General features: G+C 58.6%; 2 protein-coding genes across 4 annotated transcripts in view; one reads left to right on the top strand and one right to left on the bottom strand.

The window, feature by feature from the left end:
- Positions 1 to 1,106: 1,106 nt before the first annotated feature.
- On the top strand, positions 1,107 to 5,622 carry UBALD1 (UBA like domain containing 1). 3 transcript variants are annotated; one of them, XM_082362223.1, is made up of 4 exons: positions 1,107 to 1,341; positions 2,028 to 2,195; positions 4,742 to 4,804; positions 5,127 to 5,622. In XM_082362223.1, the coding sequence occupies exons 1-4, from the start codon at positions 1,222 to 1,224 to the stop codon at positions 5,478 to 5,480; spliced, it is 705 nt and encodes a 234-aa protein (XP_082218349.1). In that variant the 5' UTR covers positions 1,107 to 1,221; the 3' UTR covers positions 5,481 to 5,622. The 3 variants fall into 3 exon arrangements, with proteins under 3 accessions (XP_082218349.1, XP_082218351.1, XP_082218350.1); XM_082362224.1 differs by lacking the exon at positions 1,107 to 1,341 and adding an exon at positions 3,988 to 4,189 and having other exon boundaries at positions 2,084 to 2,195; XM_082362225.1 differs by lacking the exon at positions 2,028 to 2,195 and having other exon boundaries at positions 1,111 to 1,341.
- A 911-nt stretch (positions 5,623 to 6,533) lies between these two features.
- LOC309614193 (uncharacterized protein C16orf96) overlaps positions 6,534 to 19,758 on the bottom strand; it is a 55,521-nt gene continuing 42,296 nt past the window's right edge. Inside the window, 3 exon segments of the mRNA XM_082362238.1 lie at positions 6,534 to 12,582; positions 13,713 to 13,926; positions 14,732 to 14,815. Of these exon segments, the coding sequence (XP_082218364.1) occupies positions 12,567 to 12,582; positions 13,713 to 13,926; positions 14,732 to 14,815 (314 nt within the window). The 3' untranslated portion in view covers positions 6,534 to 12,566.

The following is a 19,758-nucleotide window of genomic DNA, read 5'->3' as shown; positions in this document are numbered from 1 at the left end:
GGGGAACCGGGATAAGGTCATTCTGAGCCGGAGTGACGAAGCTCCGAATCCGTCCGACCCCGACACTCTCGACCCGCAACGTCAACCGGAAGCGCCGCGTGCGTAGCTGTAAACACAGCCCGCAACACCCTACCTCGCGCTCTCTTCAGCCCCGCCCCCGCCCTCCACGTGACGCGCCCCGCCCGCCCCCGCTGCTGCCTCATTGGGCGGCCAGCTTTGTTTACCTTATATGGCCAGGTCCTAGCACCTCCCGACAGCCCATTGGCTGAGGCGCAGCCTCACTCACTTGACGTCACAAGGACTGAACGATGCAAATAAACCAGGGCATTCTGGGAATGGGAGTTCGGGGCCGCCCCGGAACTGGCTCCGCGCGGTCCTAGCGTCCGTACGCTAAAAGCTGAGATTTCCGGGAAAGCGCACAAGATTTTGCGTGGGAAAGTGCGAGCATCCCGCAGAGGGTACGCAGAGGCTCCAGAGACTGCCGTCCTCGCCTACCTGTCTCGGTCGCCATCTCTTCCTCTGACGTTCCTCGGGTCTACTGTGTGCTTGGTGGAGCGCCAGGCCGGGGAGGGACCCGTGTCACAAGTGGGCGACGCGAGCTTGTGCCCTGGGTGTTGGGGAGACTCGGAAGGCTTCCTGGAGGCGGTGACTTTAGGCAGAACCCTAAGGGGCAGATTAATTTATTTACTGAACGAGTATCTGTAGGCGCCTACTGTGTGCCAGGCTTTCGGGGCCTTATGGCCCTAGTGCTGTTGATTTGTGCCAAAATTATTGGCCCATCCCCCTCCCCAATAGTGCGCCTACTCAACACAGTGGGATGCCAACCACATTGGGGTTCGGGATACTGGGGTCTTGGTAAATACTCTGAGGCTGCGTTTGCGCCCATGCACAGTGTCTGTGGCCCCCGTCTCCTGACCCCCGTCAGTTCAGTCACGGGCCTGGGCACGTGCCCGTCCAGCTTCTGCACACAGTAGGCGCCCAACGCTCAGACACACCTTCGGCCCCAGCCCGGCCCGCGGCCCCCGGCCGAGCGCGGCGGAAGCGGCGCGGGACTACATCTCCCATCATGCCCCCCGCGGCCAGGAGCGAGGCGAGGCTCGGTGAGTCAGAGCCGCACAGTAAATATTTGTATTAGCCGGAGCCGGCTCGCTAATGGTGGACGCGTGAGGCGAAGGAGCGCGCGGCGGCGGGAGGCCGGAGCGGGCAGGCGGCGGAGGCGCCATGTCCGTGAACATGGACGAGCTCAAGCACCAGGTCATGATCAACCAGTTCGTGCTGACGGCCGGCTGCGCAGCCGACCAGGCGAAGCAGCTGCTGCAGGCGGCCCACTGGCAGTTCGAGGTGCGCGGCCGGGCTGGGGCCGGGGCGCGGGTGTCCGTCCCGCGTGGCTACGCGTGTAGTGGGGCATGTACGGGCCGGTGTGGACACGTACCGCGGCGCGCTCGGCCGGGGTCGGGCCCGCGCACTCGGCCCGGAGTCCCGGCGGTCGCGCGCCCCGGCGGCCGGGCCGCAGCGCGCACACGCGGCGTGCGGGTCAGGCCCCGCGGCGCGGCCGCGTCTACGCGGCCCCCGGAAACGCCTCCCGCTCGGGGTGGGCGGGAGGGGCAGGCTGCCCCCCCCGGCCCCGAATTCCCGCCCCCCAAATTCCCAGGCGATCGGTTTCGGGGGCCCCCCTTTTTGTGCGGGTAACGGCCAGGGCGGGGCGGCACCGAGGCCCAGACGGACAGACGGGCAGGCGGCCGGAAGGAGGACGCCCCAGGCCTGGACCGAGCTGGGCCCACGCCGCCCCCGCCTTGGGAGCCGCGGGTTTGAGATAAGGGAGCCCCAAGCCCGCGGGTGGAGCCGCACGGTGTGTGTGGGTCTCAGGGTCTGAGGATCTGCGTGTGGGCTGGACAGCTCGGCAGCGCGTGTCCACGTACATGTGCATTTGTATTTACGCACGCGCCACGCTGCGTGTGGACATGTTGGCGTGTGTGTGTGTAAACACGCAGTCCACCGGGGCGCGGGTGCGGGGTGTGTACCCACAGGTCGCCGTTTTGCAGACGGTACTCTCGCGTGTGCACACATGTGTACAGGTGTTGTGTCGGAGCCCCTCACTACAGCTACGTGCGCATCTGTGTACCCTGATCCAGAGGCGTCACCAGGTGCTCTCCTCTGTGCTGGCCGGCGAATCTACCTGCACAGTGCATGGCATGGTATACACGGTTCAGTAGCTTCTAGCTTTCAGCCAGCTGGGCAGGAGGTGGGGCTGCCCCAGCCTGGCCCCCACCTCCCCAGGCCTCCCTGACCCATAGGGCACTAGTGCCCAGAGCTTGTGCTGCCAAGAGGCCACCTGGCCTTCCCTACTCTGCCGCCCCAGAAATAACCCAGGATGGTATCTAGGGATGAGGCCAGAGCCCCTTGAGCTCTTCCCCTCACGAGTGTAAGGTCACAGCCCCAGCCAGTCTGTAGAGTCTGTGCCTAGTCCAGGCTTCAGAGCCTGGTTTCTAGAGGGGGAGCGAGCTCAGGGAAGGTATTTGGGCCGTAGGAGGGACAGGGAGCCAGGGTACTCTGGAGTTCAGCTTCCTGGGGGTGGGATGGGGATCAGAATTGCTGCCCGAAGGTTGGGACAGTCTGGGGAGGCAGTGGCCTGTCCACCCAGGGGAATCCTTGCTCACTTTCCTACCAGAGATCTCAGGGGAACCGCTAACCCTGCGGTGGTCCTCATATCACAGGATGGGAGGCTTCTCTGTCTCTCTGAGCAGGTCCCACCCTCTGGCCTCAGTTTCCTCAGCTGTACCTGGGGCGTGTGAGTTGACCTCTAAGGAGTGAATGGCCAGCCCCCCTTCCAACCCAGGCAGCCCCACCCTGCAGGAAGCTCCCTAATCAGCCCGTTTGTCTCAAGAGCTGGATGTGGCAAAACTTGCAAAACCACATTCATGGCAGTTTGCTTGAGTCCCACATCTGCATACACAGCTCCCCCGTCTGCTTGGGGCTGGGCAGGCAGGTGTCCGGTGGGAAGCGGCCCTGCCTGTAGGCACTCTCAGACCAGCCCACAGAGCCTGGCACCAGCCTGGCAGTCACTCAGGCAGCACGGGTTGGTGTCGCTTGGTCACAGGACTTGAAAATGTAACTTTGAAAATGGAAATGCCTGGGGAAAAACTCTGATCTCAGGAGGGGCAGGAGCAGCTTGCAGACGGGGGAGCTCTGGTGGCCCCCAGGGTAGGAGCCCTGTGCGCCAGGCTCCCTGAGTCTCAATTTCACCATGTGTAAAATGGGGAGGCTGATAGTAGGGAGGTCTGCTTAAGGTAAGAATGGATTGTGAACATCCAACCCTTAGATCTTCCTGGGAGTGAGTGGGGTTCCTTGTGGTAAACTCCCCTCTGTGCCCTCCACCCCTGGCTGGCTGCACACTTGGGCTGAGGGCTGGCGCAGCAGGAGGCCCTGTTTTTGGGTCATACTCTCTGTGATTCAGGTGTTAATGGGGACAGAAGGCTGCTGGGGGAGGGGGACCTGTGTGCTTTAAGGTTGGGGGTGCTTTAGGAAGGCAGGAAAAGGGCAACCGTTTCTCCCTGGAATCCTAACACACAGCAATGGCCTTCAGAGTTGCCGTTGGGGGAGGAATGGTTTGGTGTGTCCCTTGAGGCTCCTGGGGGTGTGTGTCACAAGGAGGTGCTTAGAGATCAAGGCCCTCCCCCCAGCTCCCACACCCATGTTTGGGGACACTGGGGTAGGGCATCTCCAGCAGGAAATTCCCAGAGTAATTCACTTGAATTTACTTTAATAATAAAACCCCTAGGGTAAGCCCTAGAAGCCAGGCTGGGTTTCTGGTTGTGTTGGGAGTGGGGGAGGGGCTGACAGCGCTGGGCTGTGGGGTGGTGAGCCCGAGGGGGGAGCCATGGAGGGCAGAGCTGCTCGCAGACCCTTCACACACTTGACGGGCTCCCTCACCCAGCACTTTCGCAAGAGCAGCTGGTTCCTTTATTTTCCTGGACGCCTCTCCTGCAGGGGCCGAACCAGGACACACCAATGCCAGCGGAGGCCACCCTGGGGCCCCTTCCCCCAGCCCCCCAGGGTCACTAGAGGAGCTTGTCTGACCCAGGCCAGCTGCCACCCCCTTTTCCACCCACTTCTCACAGTCCTGGGTGCAAACCCCACTTCAGCCTTCCTCCTGCTCCACCACCTTGAGAACATTCCAAGGAAGGCTCAGGTAACTGGACAGCGGTGCAAACCCCAGACCATCCTACTTAATTCCGGCTCTCCCAGCTGGACCGTGGATCTCAGGAGGTCACTGCTGCTAGGGAGGGGAACCTGCAAGCCACCTAGTCCCGTCTCCCTGTGGTGCAGATGGAGAAACCGAGAACCAGGGCAGGGTCCCTTCGCCAGCCTAGGAGAGGAGCAGGTGGGTTATAGACTCTCAACATCTGGGTGCCTTTGCTGTCCTCTGGCTCATAGACAAGGAAACAGAGGCTCAGGGAGGAGTAGGGACTTGCCATCCACGGAGTTGGTGGCAGTAGGGCTAGAATCTGCCGGAGGCCTTTCCCCATGAGACAGGCCCCCATGTCAGGTGAGCTGGAAGCACCTGGCAGCCAGGTGGCAGGCAGTGTCATGAGGGTCCTCCCCACCCACCAGACGTGCCCAGAGGTCCACAGCGCCTCTTTGGGCTGCAGCGAGGGTTGAGGGATGACAGGCCTGCTGCCTCAACTTGCTAGGCCAGGGCCACAGGGGTCCTGAGGGTAAGCGTGGGCCTTTCTTCCCGCAGACGGCCCTCAGCGCCTTTTTCCAAGAGACCAACATCCCCTACAGCCACCATCACCACCAGATGGTAAGTGTCTCCTGCAGCCCCAGGGGCAGCCGTGCGGGGCTGTCCTGATTCGGGGCAGGGGGAAGCCACCCAGGGCCAAGGACGGTGCAGTGGCTCTTGGCCACGGAAGAGCCGCTGGGATGGGACTCCTGGGAGTCTGGCAGCAGGCACAGTGGGCCAGCCCGTCTCGGGCACCACACCTTTCCTCTGTGAGCTCCTGGCTGGTGGACCGCCTGCAGGGTGGGGTGCCTCCAGGGAAGGGGCATGTGTCTCCTCATGGGAGCCCGGGGCCCTTCCAGAAAGGGGTGCTCACCCCTCCCTCTCTGTTCCTCTTCCCCCACAGATGTGCACTCCAGCCAACACCCCCGCCACGCCCCCCAACTTCCCCGATGCCCTCACCATGTTCTCCCGTCTCAAGGCCTCCGAGAGCTTCCACAGCGGAGGCAGCGGCAGCCCGATGGCCGCCACGGCCACGTCGCCCCCGCCGCACTTTCCGCTCGCCGCCACCGGCAGCTTCGCGGCACCCAGCTGGCCGGCTGCGGCCTCGCCCCCAGGCGGGGCACAGCACCACCAGCCGCAGCAGCTGCCCCTGTGGACTCCGGCACCCCCTTCCCCGGCGTCAGACTGGCCGCCCCTGGTCCCCCAACAGGCCACCTCAGAACCCAGAGCCCACCCTGCCATGGAGGCCGAGAGATAAGGGAGGCCCCTCCCCCCTCCCGGAGGCCAGAACCCCGTGGGGCGGGGGAGAGGACGTCTCTGCGGGCCCCCTTCACCCTCCTCTGTCTGCACCCCCATTCCCCAGAGCCCTGGGGGGGAGAGACCGGACCCTTGTGCCAGTACACAGGCTGCCTGCATGCGTACCCAGCAGCGCGGGCCTGCGGCACCCAGCTTTCATGGATTTGGTTCAGAGTCGTCTGGGTGCTGTTGGACAGAACCTCAGAACAAGCAGCCTTCCCCGGAGGACTCACCCGCCCCGCCCCACCCCAGGGGGCTGCGGAGCTCCCTGGGGCCGGTGGGCCTAGATCCCCACCCTCGGGAATGCAGAGCCTTCTCCGCATGTGTGCGTGTCGCTGTGTCTGTGTATTTATATGTATGTCGCTCTTCGAGAAGCAACCTAGTTTATGGGGCAGCTGGACTTTGCATGTTAGAGTGAGCCCCCTCTCCCCTTGTCCGCCGTCCCTCTCCCCAGGGCCCTGCCCCTCTCCCCTGCCCCCTGGGCAGTCAGCCTTGCTGTTCCCTGCAGAGAAAAGGATTGTGGGAAACTCCAGGACTCTTCCCACCCATCCCCCAGCGCCTGCCTGCTGGGGCTGCCTGCATGCTTCCCCAGAGCCCGGGGGTACCCCATCCCCAGTTCCTTTCCCCCTTTTAACAAAGGAGAAGAAAGAGTTCCAAACCACCACCAGGCTCTGTGGTCTTGCCTCGTATCCTAAGCTTTGCTGCCAGCTGGCCCTGTGTGGAGGGGGAGGGAGCCAACGGAGCCCAGAGCAGGGGCCCACCCCCCAGTCCCGCCTGGCTCCACACCGCTCCTGTCTGTTGCTGTCTTTTCAACCACAACATGCTCTGGAATCTTCCTGCCCACCCCAGCCTTTTCCCATGAAGTTAGTTCCTGCCCTGTGTTCCCAGAACCCCTGCCTCTGTCTGCTCACCCTTCCCCCTGTCCGACTGGACAGATCCCGACCTCCAGGGCTAACAGCTGCCTTCCGGTCTGCCTGGGTTTCACAGAGGACTTTTCTTCCTGGCTTAGGGCCCCAATGACTGGCTGCAGGCTGGTCCCTCAGCCCAACCTCCAGCAAACATGCTGTGTGGGCAGGGCCCTCCCTTGGGGAGGCACAGGCCACAGCACCCGTAGTAAGATAGCAGGCTCGGATGCAGAGCCCGTGGGGGCTAGCAGCAGGGACCAGACAAGGCTGAGCAGAGTCTAACCCGCAGCTCAAACCTTTGGTTGCTAAGGAGACGAACCACTCGGGCGACAGGCAGTGGATCCGCGGCTGCTACCAAGCCAGGCTGGGGCAGGCACCTGTTCTTGCTCCAAGGGAGAAGCCAGGGCGCCCCACTCTGTCCTGGGCAGCCTGTACCAGTGGAGGGCATCCCTGGGGCAGCCTCGGCCTTGCACCCCTTCGTGAGGAGCTGGAACGTGGGGAAGGAAGGAGGCGGGGGCCTCTGCAGCTCTTCACTGGCAGACCTTACTCCCTAATCCGGGAGAGCCTCCCGGCACTCAGCCCTCTGTGGATGGCGTCTGGGTTGGGGAGTTCTATTTTGGAAGGTCTCCTGCTTGACAGGTGTCTCAGCACCTGCCATCAACAGTCCTGCTCTCGCTCCCCAGGGTTGCCGTGCTGCCACCCAGCCTCACCTCTGCCCTGTTGGAGCCTGGACAGGCTCTGTGGGCCACTGTCTGTCCCCGCTTGTCACTGAAGACTGACCGTGGCGCCCCTGCTCTAGCTGTTGCTTATGTCCTGGAAGTGTGTCCTCACCTTGAAGCCCACCCTTCTAATGGCCTTCAGAGGGGGCACAGCTCTGCCTGGGGTGCCTGTGGTGAGGGGATTGCGGGATGGGGCAGAATGAGAAGGGGGAGGCTGCCCTAGGCCTCCTCAATCTTTACTGCAGCTTCTTCATCCTTTTGGATGGAAGACAATTCTCAGGGAGCTGCCACATCTCCCTCCAAGTGTAGGAAAAATGGTTTGTAGAGACAAGTAAGTATTTCTGGGTTATCTGTAACATGGGGGTTATCTGTAACAGTGTGCCTGAGCTCCCCAGTGCGCAGATTACTGAGGTGGCCGTATGCGTTGGAGCCACACGAGACGGTGTACAGTCCAGAATGTGCACTCAGGCTACCCCCAGGCGGGCCCCTGGGTGGCCTGTAAGTGATCCACACCCTTGCTACTCAAAGTGTGGTTCCCAGACCAGCGGCATCACCTGGGAACTTGTTAGAGATGCAGGACCTCAGCCCCCAGCCCAGATCTACTGAAACAGAATCTGCTTCTGACAGGATCCTCACGTGCCCAGTGGACATTCAAGGGTGAGAATGTCCCAACCTGACCAAGCCCAGTTCTGTTTCTGGGGGCCACCACGGGCTGGGCCTGGAGGTCCCTGGCGGTCTCATTAGGGCTGGCAGGGACTTGAGGTTCCTGTAGATCCAGCTCTTACAGCGTGGGCACTCTAGACGTCGGGGGCTGGGTCCTTCTCTGCCACAGGCACATCCTGTGTGCTGTGAGATGTTGAGCAGCATCCCTGGCCCCTTCCCATGAGTAGATGCCAGTAGCAGCCCCCAGTTGTGACAACCAAAAATGTCTATACGCACAGTGAAACATCCCCTGGAAGCAAAGTCGCCCCAGTGGAGAGACCCCACTCTGCCTGTGGTTCCGTAGCTGGCTGCACAGCATGGCCTCCAGGGAGCTCCCAGACCCCACGGCATCAGAACCCCTGGGGAGGCCCTGACAGTACAGTTTTAAACATTCCCCAGGATATCAGTGATCGACTTGTGAATATCCTAAAAACCACTCAATCGTATACTTTAAAAACTGTATGGGGGCTTCTCTGGCGGCGCAGTGGTTGAGAATCTGCCTGCCAATGCAGGGGACACGGGTTCAATCCCTGGTCTGGGAAGATCCCACATGCCGCGGAGCAACTAAGCCCGTGCGCCACAACTACCGAGCCTGTGCTTTAGAGCCCGTGAGCCACAACTACTGAGCCTGCGTGCCACAACTACTGAAGCCCGTGTGCCTAGAGCCTGTGCTCCACAACGAGAGAAGCCACCACAAAGAGAAGCCTGCGCGCTGCAACGAAGAGTAGCCCCCGCTCGCCGCAATTAGAGAAAGCCCGCATGCAGCAACAAAGACCCAACACAGCCAAAAATAAATAAATAAAATAAATAAATTTATAAAAAACAACTGTATGGCATGACACTTATGTGTCATAGCTGTTATTAAAAGTAGAACGGCTCCCGGGTGATTCTGATGCAACACAAGCCCCTCATGGCAGCTGGGAGCCACCAGACTCGTGAGCCTCCAGCCTGCAGAGCACAAGGGTCCCTTGGGTCCTTGAGGCAACTGTTCTGGAGGAGGGCCCAAGAATCTGATTTCTCTCTTTTTAAAATTTTTTTAATAGACTTTATTTTTTAAAGCAGTTTTATTTTTTTTAATTCTTTTTTTTTGAATTTTATTTATTTTTTATACAGCAGGTTCTTATTAGTTATCTATTTTATACATATTAGTGTGTATATGTCAATCCCAATCTCCCAATTCATCCCACCACCACCACCACCACCACTTTCTCCCCTAGGTGTCCATATGTTTGTTGTCTACATCTGTGTCTCTATTTCTGCCCTGCAAACCGGTTAGGAATCTGATTTCTAACAAGGGCCCCAGGCACAGCGGGAACTGGAGCAGGAGGGGGCAGAGGGCAGGGCTGGAGCTTTCCAGCAATGCTGAGGCCCTGCCAGGTGTGAGCATCTGAGCATCTCTCAGGCAAGCAAAGGGGGCAGGAAAACTCACTCAAGGGGGGCTAGAGGTGGGCCCACATAGATGCCACGTGACCCAGAACTCAAGGGCAGCATGGAACCAGGAACTTCAATTTCCCCAAACCTGGAGTCTCAGAAGCAAAACCGAAGGAGTCAGTAACCACCTACTACACGTTCAAGTGTAAACTGGCTAAAAAGCAAAGCTGCTGATGTAGGAACAGAAGAGAGCCACATTTACAGCCATCCTCAGCTGTCCACCTCGGGCACCTCCTAGGAGCTGCCTAAGCAGCACACAGAGAAGACCAGCCTTGTCACCTCAAAAATCCAGCCTCTGGGCTTCGTCACCACTAGACTTGAGCTCCAGATCGCTCTCTTTCCAAGATTCCATTCTGAAAACACCATTTGCATCCATGAGGTTGCTGGAAAGAATGTGATTGGAGCTCTCATTTCTGAAGAGGGGACATGGCAGCATGTGGGAATGGAGGCCTGGCCTCCCCAGGTGACAAGCGGTGGGTAGGCCCTACAGGTCTGATGTTAAATAATCAGGGCATGGCTGTCTTAGGGGTTTGCAGATTCACAGGCCTCTGATGTGTGCTGCTGGGCTTGATTTGTCTGCCAGCACTTTAAAATCAGGAGAGTTTACAAGAAAAGCCTCACTTTTGGCTTACCTTGGAAAATTTGTAATATCTGGACCAAGTTCCCTTAAGGCCACAAATGGTTGAAGCTGACCACCACGGTGGGGACATAGCTCAGCCTGTCCCTGGCCGGCCAGCCACTCCTCTGTCCACCATGGACATGTGCGTGTCCAGCGTCTGTCTTGCGTCTGCTGGAATCTCTGAAGGGGATTTGCTCTTCATCAGGAGCATCTGTGGAAGTAAATGTCCTGCTCTGTGGGGTGGCAGGGTGGGGGGTGGGGACCTGGGGGGGTGGTGAATGGAGGCTCTGAAATGCTTTCTGCAGGCAGGCAGGGCTCCTCCTTCAGAGCTTCAAAGAGAAGGGCTTGTTCTGAGATTCCCTTGGATGAAGGTGGATGCTCCCAGGGCCGTTGAGAGCCCCCAGGGCTCTCTGGGAACACACCGTGGCCGCTGCAGAAAACCACGCTGCTCCGGAGACTGGCCCCCCAGCCAGTGGCGGGCAGGGCCATTGTGGCCCTGGAGGTCTCTGAGGGGCTTTTTACAGCAGGACTCATCTGAGGACAGATGAGGGTTCTGACTTCAGCCCCCTCCGCAGGAGGGGAGGGGAGGGCCCACTTCCTGGAGGCCTGTCAGTGGCACAGCACGAGGCGCTGGGAGCCTGTTCGCAGAGTCCTGCTCTGCTTTCTGGGGCCATTTCTCATCTCCTGGGGAATATGAGGTGTAAATATTGGGGAGCTCATTTTCTACGGATGCTGGGGAAGCCATGAGCAAGAGGAAGAAAGGGGAGAGAGAAGAGAAGCCCCTCTCTGGAGGTTGTGTGTGTGTGTGGAGGGTCTCTGCCTAGAGCTCCCAAATCCGTGGAAAGTCAGGGGTCAAGCCAGCCAAGACGGTGGTGCCAGGGGGACCTGTGTGTCCCTATGAAGTCCCTGCACAGAATGTCCTCCCTCCAGTGCCTCCTGGTGGCCTGCTTTTGGGTACTGGTGGTGCCTTTTACCAAGGCAGATCATCTTGTTTGGGACACGTTTGCTGTCGTCAGTTGTTTATACCTTAGGGTTAATGAGTTTGTGGTCTTTGAAAGGAAGAAAATGTTCAGTGACCCTTTTACTTGCATCGGTGGGTTGTGGGGCTGGGTTTGGGGGTGCAGAGCAATCACCACGCTGCACCTCGAGGCAGGACCCTCTGCTTGGCAGCAGGCATCTCATTCGTGCCCCTCATACCAGGCCAGCTCACATGCTTCCCTCTCCACATGACCGATTCATCTCAGTCTTTTGTTTGTTTGTTTTGTTGTGTTTTGGCTGCACCACACGGCTTACGGGATCTTAGTTCCCCAACCAGGGATCGAACCTGGGCCCTCGGCAGTGAAAGCCCGGAGTCCTATCCACTGGACCACCAGGGAATTCCTTCTCGGTCTTCAAACTGCAAGTTCCAGGGATCCCCTTCACTCCCAGGCAGACCAGGATGGTTGGTCACCCTACTCCTTGTCCAGCCTGGCCCTGCCACCGTGTCCCAGGCCAGGAGCTGTGGTCCCCCCTGCAGAGGAGGAGGCTGGACCCAGGGCCTCCAGAAATTCCCACTCTACTGACCCCATCCCCGGTTCTGTCTGCTCCCCAAGCACCTTCCCCTGCTGGGATGGGGTGGGCCACCCTTCTGAGCAGCAGCCCCAGGAGTAGGTGCAGTACCTCCCTCCCAGCTGCCAAGACCTGCAGGTCCCACCCCCGGGGCTAGAATAGGCGAGCCTTGTCCTTGGCAAACATCCTGCCTGCACCTCCCACCTGGGATCAGGCCAAAGGTTGGCTTCCCTACCAACCCCCACGGGGGATAGAACTGTCATCTTCAAGATGGCTCCTGGCCGGCTGCAGTTGGGTTCATGGTTCCCCACCGTTCAAAGCACCCAGGAGGCCTGTCAGTATGCAAATGGGTACACAGTGACCTACCTGGGTCTTGCTCCTCGCTCCCTGGGCTGCAGGAACCCACTCAAGCGCTGATTCCATTGGTAAATCTGAGAAATGGGCTGGGAAGGCAGCTACGAGGGACTGAAAGAGCAGGGCTTGGATGCCTGTGGTTCCACACATGTCAAGGCTGCAGGAGACAAGCCTGACCACACCTGGCATGGGCGCGTCCCCAGGAGCCCCCACCTCTCCGTCTGCCCGAGGCCAGGCCACACCTCCTTTCCCTGGAAGTTGGACCCCCTCATACCTGTGTACAGCACCCACCCAAGAAGTACAGCCTTCTGGGCAGGTGGCCGGAGAGCTAAGGCCTCACTGTGTGACCCTGGGCAAGTCACACCACTGCCCCTCCCACAGGCCCGTGATCTGCTCACCACACAGGACCAGGGCCACACGGGGCGCTTTGCCACGGGGCGACCGATGTGATGGGGGAGGGGAGGTTTGTTGTGATTCTCTGCTGAGACTCAGCCATGGTGGTTCTGGACAGTGGTTCTGGGAGGCTGACCCTGGGCTGGTGGCCCGAGGAAGGACTGGCAGGTCCACCCACCCATGTGGGATGGGCAAGGCCTCCCCTCGCAGAGGGCATGGGGCCAGTCACCCTCATCCACAGTCAGAAAAGTGAAAGATTTTATTCTGGGGAGAAGCTGACAAAAATACTCATCTGTGATATGGGGGTGGGGCCAGGGCTGCACTGGCCAGTATCCCCCAAGACGGTGTAGGTCACCTGGGTCAGGAAGAGCTCTGCCTCATTTGGACACAGTCCTTGGAGAAAGAAAAGAGAAGTCAGGAGTGGTTGCAGGTGAGGAGCAGGGGGAGGGGGAGGCAGGGCTGGGGGACAACTGATGGGGAGGGGCAGGCACGCAGCATCCAGGACTCCTTTGGCTGCCGGTCCAGAGGACCCTCCTCCATGCCAGCACCCTGGCTCCCCCAGGGCGGACCCCCGGGCAGCTTGCCCACCCCACTCCCTGACTCGCTCCAGGAGCCTCTGGTGGATGTTGGGGGGAGCCATGCCCCAAAACCATTCAGAGGGAAATTTTTTATTTTAGTCTTTGTGGAATGTGATAGAAGTATCAGAAGCACAGAAAGGGCAGAGGGCGCAACTGGACAACCTAGGGGGTGGAAAGGGAGAAAACGCGAAACAGAGGGAGGAGGGACCAGTAAACTGTCCAAGGGGCCGAAACCATGCCAGTCTGCAGGACCCGCCAGGCAAGTGTGAGCAGGTGGGCCTCTGAACCCTAAATCAGGATGCTTTGACCACCCCCCGTCCACCAAGTGCATAGGCAGTGAGCGCGGGAACCAAAGAGGCAGAAAGACGCCAAACAGGACAGAGCAGTCCTGGAGGATTCCAGGGCCCTTGCTCCAAGTGCCTCATGGATTAGCCAGAAGTAAATACAAACAATCGGGTTCTTTAAATATCCAACTCATAACAGTAATTACTGGTGGGAACAATCAACAGACAATAAAAAACCACGCACGCAATAAAATTTGGTTCCCATGAGAAAATTGGTCCTGGTAGAAATAATGGTCCCCAAAGAAAATGGACAGTGGCGTTAGCTGTAATTGGAACTGACTCTGATAAAATCATTTCAGCAAAATAAAAAGGAAAGTGATTGTTTTGAAAACCACTTTGTGTTGTATTGAAAATTGGTCAAGGAATTAAATTGGTTTAGTGGGAAATTCAATCTAGAAAGCTGTGTTCTCCATGAAACGCAGCATGAGAAGGATTGTGTTGCGGGTATTTATATGAGAGTTAAAACAGCTACTGGATCAAAATGAGTCCCTTACAGAGACCCTCCCCTAAGTCCAGGGCCCCTGCACCTTCCCCAGACTAGGCTCAGGGCAGGGTCTCCACCTGCTGGGGGGAGGGGGCGACGCTGGCGGTGCAGGCTTACAGCTTGGTGGGCTCCTTGGCGGACTGCATGCCGGCTCGGGACTCGAGGCGCAGAGGCCTTGGGTGCCCGGCAGGCCCTGGGGCCGGCTGGGGATCCTGCAGGGACGGCATCAGCTGTGGCAGCAGCGGCAGGGGAGGCAGAGACGGAGGCTGAGCTGGCATCGTCGGCTGGGGGCCTGAGGCAGCGGAGCCCATGCTGGTGCGGGGGTGCAGGGCTGCGGGGGGGCAGGAGAGACCCATGATGTGTCCCAGGAATGTTCTGGAGAGAGGCTGGCCCAATGGGGTCATCTTCTCCACTAAGGAGAAGAGAAGCCTCAAGACTGGAAGTGCTTCACCTCTGCTCACCCAGTCCAGGCACCTGACACTTCCTGGGTCTGGGGGGCGGCCCAAGATAAGTGAAACCAGAGGTGGACACAGAAGTGGAGCAGGGCAGCCGAGAGGACACAGGACTTGGAGTCCAGGATCTGGGCTTCGGCCCAGCTCTTGCATTCCCCAGTTCATGGTCGTGCGCCTCAGCTCCCCCACTTTAAAATGGGCTAGCTGTGCCCACCACAGCATCCTGGTTAACGGGATAAGGACTGGGTGAGATGAGAAGGGAGGTAGTGCTTTGTATGCTGTAAAGTGCTCTCAGATGCCTGGTACGTGGTGATGTGACCAGAGGAGTCATGAGCTCAGTTGCCCCCAACTTGGCTCACGGGCCCTCAGCAGAGAGACCCGAGGGAATGAACAGGCTCCCTCATCCCAGCTCTGCAGCCGGCTGGACCCCAGGGGACAAACACCTGGCTTGGGCCCCAGGGATGGCTCCTGGGCCAGGAAACCTGAAGGGTAAAGGTGGAGCCCAGGACGGCTGGAGGCCCCAGCCAGGGGGCTGGGTGCCGGGGAGGGGGGTGCCACTCGAGGGATCTTCTCTGGCCCAGGTCCGGGCAGGGCAGGTGAGATATGGATGAGGTGGGGTAGGAGAGCCCCAGGCTGGGACTGGGGGCCCAGAGACCCTGCCAGAATCCCAGCTGGGCCAGGTACTCACAGGGTAGATGGCACCAAATAAGGCACTCGGGCGCGCACCCTCATAAGGCCTTCGAGCGGGGGGATGCGGAACCTTCACAGCTTGGTGGAAAAGAAAGGGGAAGAGACAGGAGCTGGTGGGGGGCGCTTCCAGGGCTCTGCCCCACCCTGGAGGCCCTTTCGTTCCGGTGGGACCTGCCCTGCTGCCCCCCACCCCCCCACCCCCTGCCGCCTCTTCACACACCCAATCCCCACCCAGTCGTGCATGGAAGACCCTTCCTCCCTCCCCACCTTTGTGAGTCTAGAGCTTCTAAAGGCTGAGATGTCAGAAAAAGGCTTTTTGAAAGTAACTCAAGGCCAAGGAGGAGAGAGACATTATGTTAGCATGAAAAGATACAGGTGACGTGCTGGCCAGCCTGGCAGTTCTTCAGCTATTCCCACCAGCACCAGGCCACCACAGTGCCCCATCCCACCTTCCTGGCCTTCATCTTCTGTGCATGCACATTTTTTTGAGGTAAACTTCACATAAAATTAACCATTCAAAGTGAACAATTCAGTGGCATTAAGTGCATTCACAAGGCTGTGCAACTGCCGTCTCCATCTGGTTCCAGAATACTTCATCACCCCCAAAAGAAACCTGTACCCATAAGGCAGTCACCCCCCCATTCACCCCTCCCCCGAGCACCCAGCAACCACTAATCTGTTTTCTGTCTTCGTAATTTGCCTGTTCTGGACACATCATGGGAGGGGGGGTCACACAATATGTGGCCTTTGGAGTCTGGCTCCATCCTTCACTTTTGAACCCAAGGCGTCCCTTTCTCCCCGTCCAGCCAAGAGTCACCATGACCGGCCATCCAGACCAGAGACCACTGTACGAGGTGGGAACGTGCAGGGAAAAGAGGCCATGACAGTGAATATGCAGGAAGGACGGGGGGGTGGTGGTGTTGGGGGGTCGCAGATGGCTGAGCAGGGCACCAGGTCTGGAGGGGATGGGCCAGGCCTCCCACCTAGGACGAATTACAGGGGCACAAAGCTCCTTCCCATGCAGGACCCCGACGGTTCCTTCTGCTTGGAAGGCTCTGTCCTTCCCTGGCTGTCTCCTGACCTTCATTTTCAGAGAGTCCTTCAGACCACATGCTCCACAGGGACAACCCCTGGCCCCAGTCATTCTCTCCCCTATTTCCATGTTTCATCTTTTTTTTTTGGCCACACCGAATGGCTTGTGGGATCTTAGTTCCCCAACCAGGGATTGAACCCGCGCCCTTGGCAGTAAAAGCACTGAGTCCTAACCACTGGACCGCCAGGGAATTCCCCATGTTTCATCTTATTCACTCGCTGAACTTACTCATTTCATTTCACCATCCTTCGTGGAGTAAAAACTCTAAGGGGGCAGTAACTTTACTTTGACCTCACCAGGTCTCTCCAGCGGCATCCAAAACACACATGGCACCAAGGAGGGCTAAGGACTGACCTCCTGAGTGACCAGGGCCATGTGGCAGCAGGAGGTGCCGTTTAGCTCTCCCTTTAAGAAAGAACTCATAGTTCAGTTCTGGGGAGCACAGGGAGCCGACAGCCTCCACCTGTTAGCACTCGGGGTCTGTTAGCATCTCTGGCCAATATGGGAGCACAGGGCCTGGCCATCTGCTGGGCAGTGTTTGCTTGGAAGGTCCCCACTGGGCTGGCCTGGACTTTATCAGGTCTGCACACTGTCTGAGGGTCTCTCTGCCTGCTCCCTCCCTTCCTCCTCTTTGTTAACGCCGCCCCATCCCAAACCTATTGCATTCCTAACTCTGTCTCAGGGTCTGCGCCCTGGAGGACCCAACTGACACAGGGGACCACACTGATTCCCCATTAGCCTTTGGGATCCAGGTAGCTTGGGTCATGTCCCTTGAACCTGAGCTAGGAACGACCTCCCATGTGCTTTGCAGGTTCGGGGTAAGAGCAAATGCCCAGTTGAGGATCACTCCCTGGTCCCCACTCTGATCACCGGTTGGCACCTGCATCCCTCCACAGGTCAGAGGTAGGACCTGCCAACCAGCCAACCAGTGAGACTGTCACACTGCTTCCCTCCAAGGTGAGGCACGTGAGCCTGGGGTACAGATTCAAAACCAAGACCCAGTGAGGCCTGGGAACCCAGCTCTGAGCCTGCACTCTCCTTGAAGGCCCCCAGACACCTTGGATGCAGAGGCCCAAACCCAAACTCGCCACCTGACCCCAATATCTGCTTCTCCTACGATCTCCTCCACTGCTTTCCCGCCTCTGCAAGAGCCAAAAGCCAAGCAGCTGGGAGGCTCCCGACGGGAGGGGACATTTGAGCCCTGGCAGATGAGAAAGGTTCTCCAGGGATTCCAGGCGGAGCACACGGCACATGCAGGGGCCCAGACGGGGGGAACAGCCTGGATCGTTGAGAGAGCAAGCAAGCAGTTCTGGGAGGCTGGAGGCAGGGAGCAGACGAGGCTGGGGCGGGGAGTGGCCAAGGGGCCCTGCAGATCAGCCAAGCAGATCGGACTCTGGGGACAATGCACCCCAAGACGTCCCTGCCTTAATCCCCAGAACCTGTGACTATGTCACCTTAGATGGCAGAGGGGGCTTTGTAAATGTTATGAAGTTAAGGATCTTGAGATGGGGAAATGATCCTGGATTAACTAGATGGGTCCAATGTAATTGCAAGGTCCTTATGAGGGGAGGCCAGAGGGCCCGAGTCAGAGAAGGAGATGTGAGGACAGACGCTGAGGTCAGAGAGATGCACCTTGAAGATGGCAGAAGGGGCCACGAGCCAAGGAATGTGGGAGGCCTCTGGAAGGACACGGAGTCTCCCCTTGAGCCTCAGAAGGAACCAGCCCTGCAGACACCTCGATCTTAGTTAGCCCTGTTAAGATTCACTTCCGATTTGACCTCCAGAACTAAGATAAAATAAACTTGGGTAGTTTTAAGCCCCTGTTTGTGGTAATGTTACAGCAGCCATAGGACACTCACCCTGCAGGGTCCTGAGCGGGGGAGGGGCCTGGTCAGGAGCGGGTTTGAGGCCATTCACTCAGTGCTGGTGAGGACGGTGAGGCTGGTGAGGCATCTCCCCCTCCATCTGTGCCCCTTCTGCCTCTGCCTACCTGAGCCCTGCCTGTACTCAGCCCCCCTTCCATTGAGACCTCTGTGGAAGTCCAGCCTCATGCTGGGGGCACTGCTTAGTAGGGATCAAGGGTTCCTCTGCCTGGCCTGAGATCCTGACCACTGTGCAGGCATCAGGAGGGCACAGGCTGGCTGGACGGCCCTTGGTGGCCCCGTGGGCAAAGGATGGATGGATGCATCTGGGACCAGGCTGGACCTGGGAGGGGGGCTCACGTCAGCTAGTTTAGGTTTAGATACTGAGTGTGTTTTGGAGTAGAATTTTCTTTTGAGTAAAAAATGAGCAATAAGACAAACTGGTCAAAAGATCCAGCCACAGGTGGGTTTCGAATTGATTCCAATTTCTAGTTAGGCTTTGTGGCCCCCAAGCAGGATAAAGCAATTGAGGCATCCTGATCCACTCCTGCTTTGCTGCATGGGTCTGGAGAACAAACAAGCCCTGGGGAGAAGAGCCCCTCGCTCTGGATGACAGGCCTGGGGAGCTGGGTGGGGACGCCATCCGATGGATGACTGGGGACGAAGGTCAGGTCTGTAGATCATCCTGACCCCTCCACCAAGGGTGGGCTCCCGGCAAGCGGCCCTCACCCGCTCATTTGTGCAATGCCTCACCGGCTGGTGCAGGGTGAGAGGAGGCAGTGCAGGGCCTGGCAAGAAGTTGAGCTCATTAAATATTGGCCACTATTGCTGTTATCCTGCCTGGTGATCCCAGGGGCCCAGCCTGAGTCTCTTCTCGACAGCATCTGCGGCCGGGGGCATCATCCAGGTGGAGCCATTAACACTGCAAGGGCCACATCCATGCCCCAGAGGGAATGCAGGGTTCAAGATGGTGACCTGCCCCCTGGAGCAGGGCAGGGGCCTGTAGTGGGTTGAATGGCAGCTCCCCAAAAGATGTGTCCCCCTGGAACCTGTGAATGTGACCTTGTTTAAAGAAAAGGTCTCTGCAGATGTAATTAAGTGAAGGATCTTCAGATGAGGGCATCTGAGTTAAGAGACAGAAGAGGAGGAGACACAGGGAGAAGCCACACGGAGAAGCCACACGAAGAAGGAGGCAGAAACGGGGGTGATGCAGCCACAAACCCAGGAATGCCTGGAGCTCCCAGAAGCTGGAAGAGGCAGAAAGGATCCTCCACTAGGGCCTTTGGAGGGAGGACGGCCCTGCCAACACCTTGATTTTGGATTTCTGGCCTCCTGTACTGTGAGAGTTAATTTCTATTGTCTTAAGCCACCCAGCTGGTGGTCATTTGTTGCAGCCCCGGGACACTAAAGCAGGGTGCTGTCCTCTCTATCCAGCACACCCAGGAAAAGAGTCCCCTTTCCTTTGCTTAGGTGTCTGGTGGTTGTTCTCAAGTCAATGGAGGCAAAGTGGGGTGAGGAAGGACACCATGGGCGGAATTTAACCCCCTGACCACTTTGTGGCTCCTGGACCAGCCCCAGTAGGGCAGTGTGTGGAACCCCTCTTCCCAGAGCGGGGTAACCTCAAAGGGGCAGGCAGAGAAGGTATTGCTGGCCCAGTGCTGGAGCTGAGTCCCGGGGTCCCCGGTCGGAGCCAGCTGGAGCCAGGGCCTCGACACTGCAGTAACCAGAGCAATTCATTCCACGTCTCCCTCTGGCCCAACCCTCCCCAATCCGTGACAATTAGGACACAGGCCTCCAGTCTGTCGTGGCATCCTCCTCATCACGCCCAACCCCAGCCCGATCTCCCCACACCAGGTAGACTCACCTTCCCGAGTTCCTAAGTGTGCCTGCCTTCCATCCACCACAGGGCCTTTGCACCTCTATTCCCTCCCCCTGGATCACTCTCCTCCCACCTGATCCCTTCATCCAGCTAAGCCTTATTTCCTTTTCAGAGGCCTCAGGACAGCAGTCTAGGACCTCCTCCTTGAACTAGTGTCCCTTGTCACAACTCTCCCATCACCGCCCAG

The sequence above is a fragment of the Balaenoptera borealis genome (genome assembly GCF_965194805.1).
Source record: "Balaenoptera borealis genome assembly, chromosome: 16".
NCBI lineage: Eukaryota > Metazoa > Chordata > Mammalia > Artiodactyla > Balaenopteridae > Balaenoptera > Balaenoptera borealis.
Note: the sequence above shows the minus strand (reverse complement) of the source record. Positions and strands in the feature narration are given on the sequence as shown.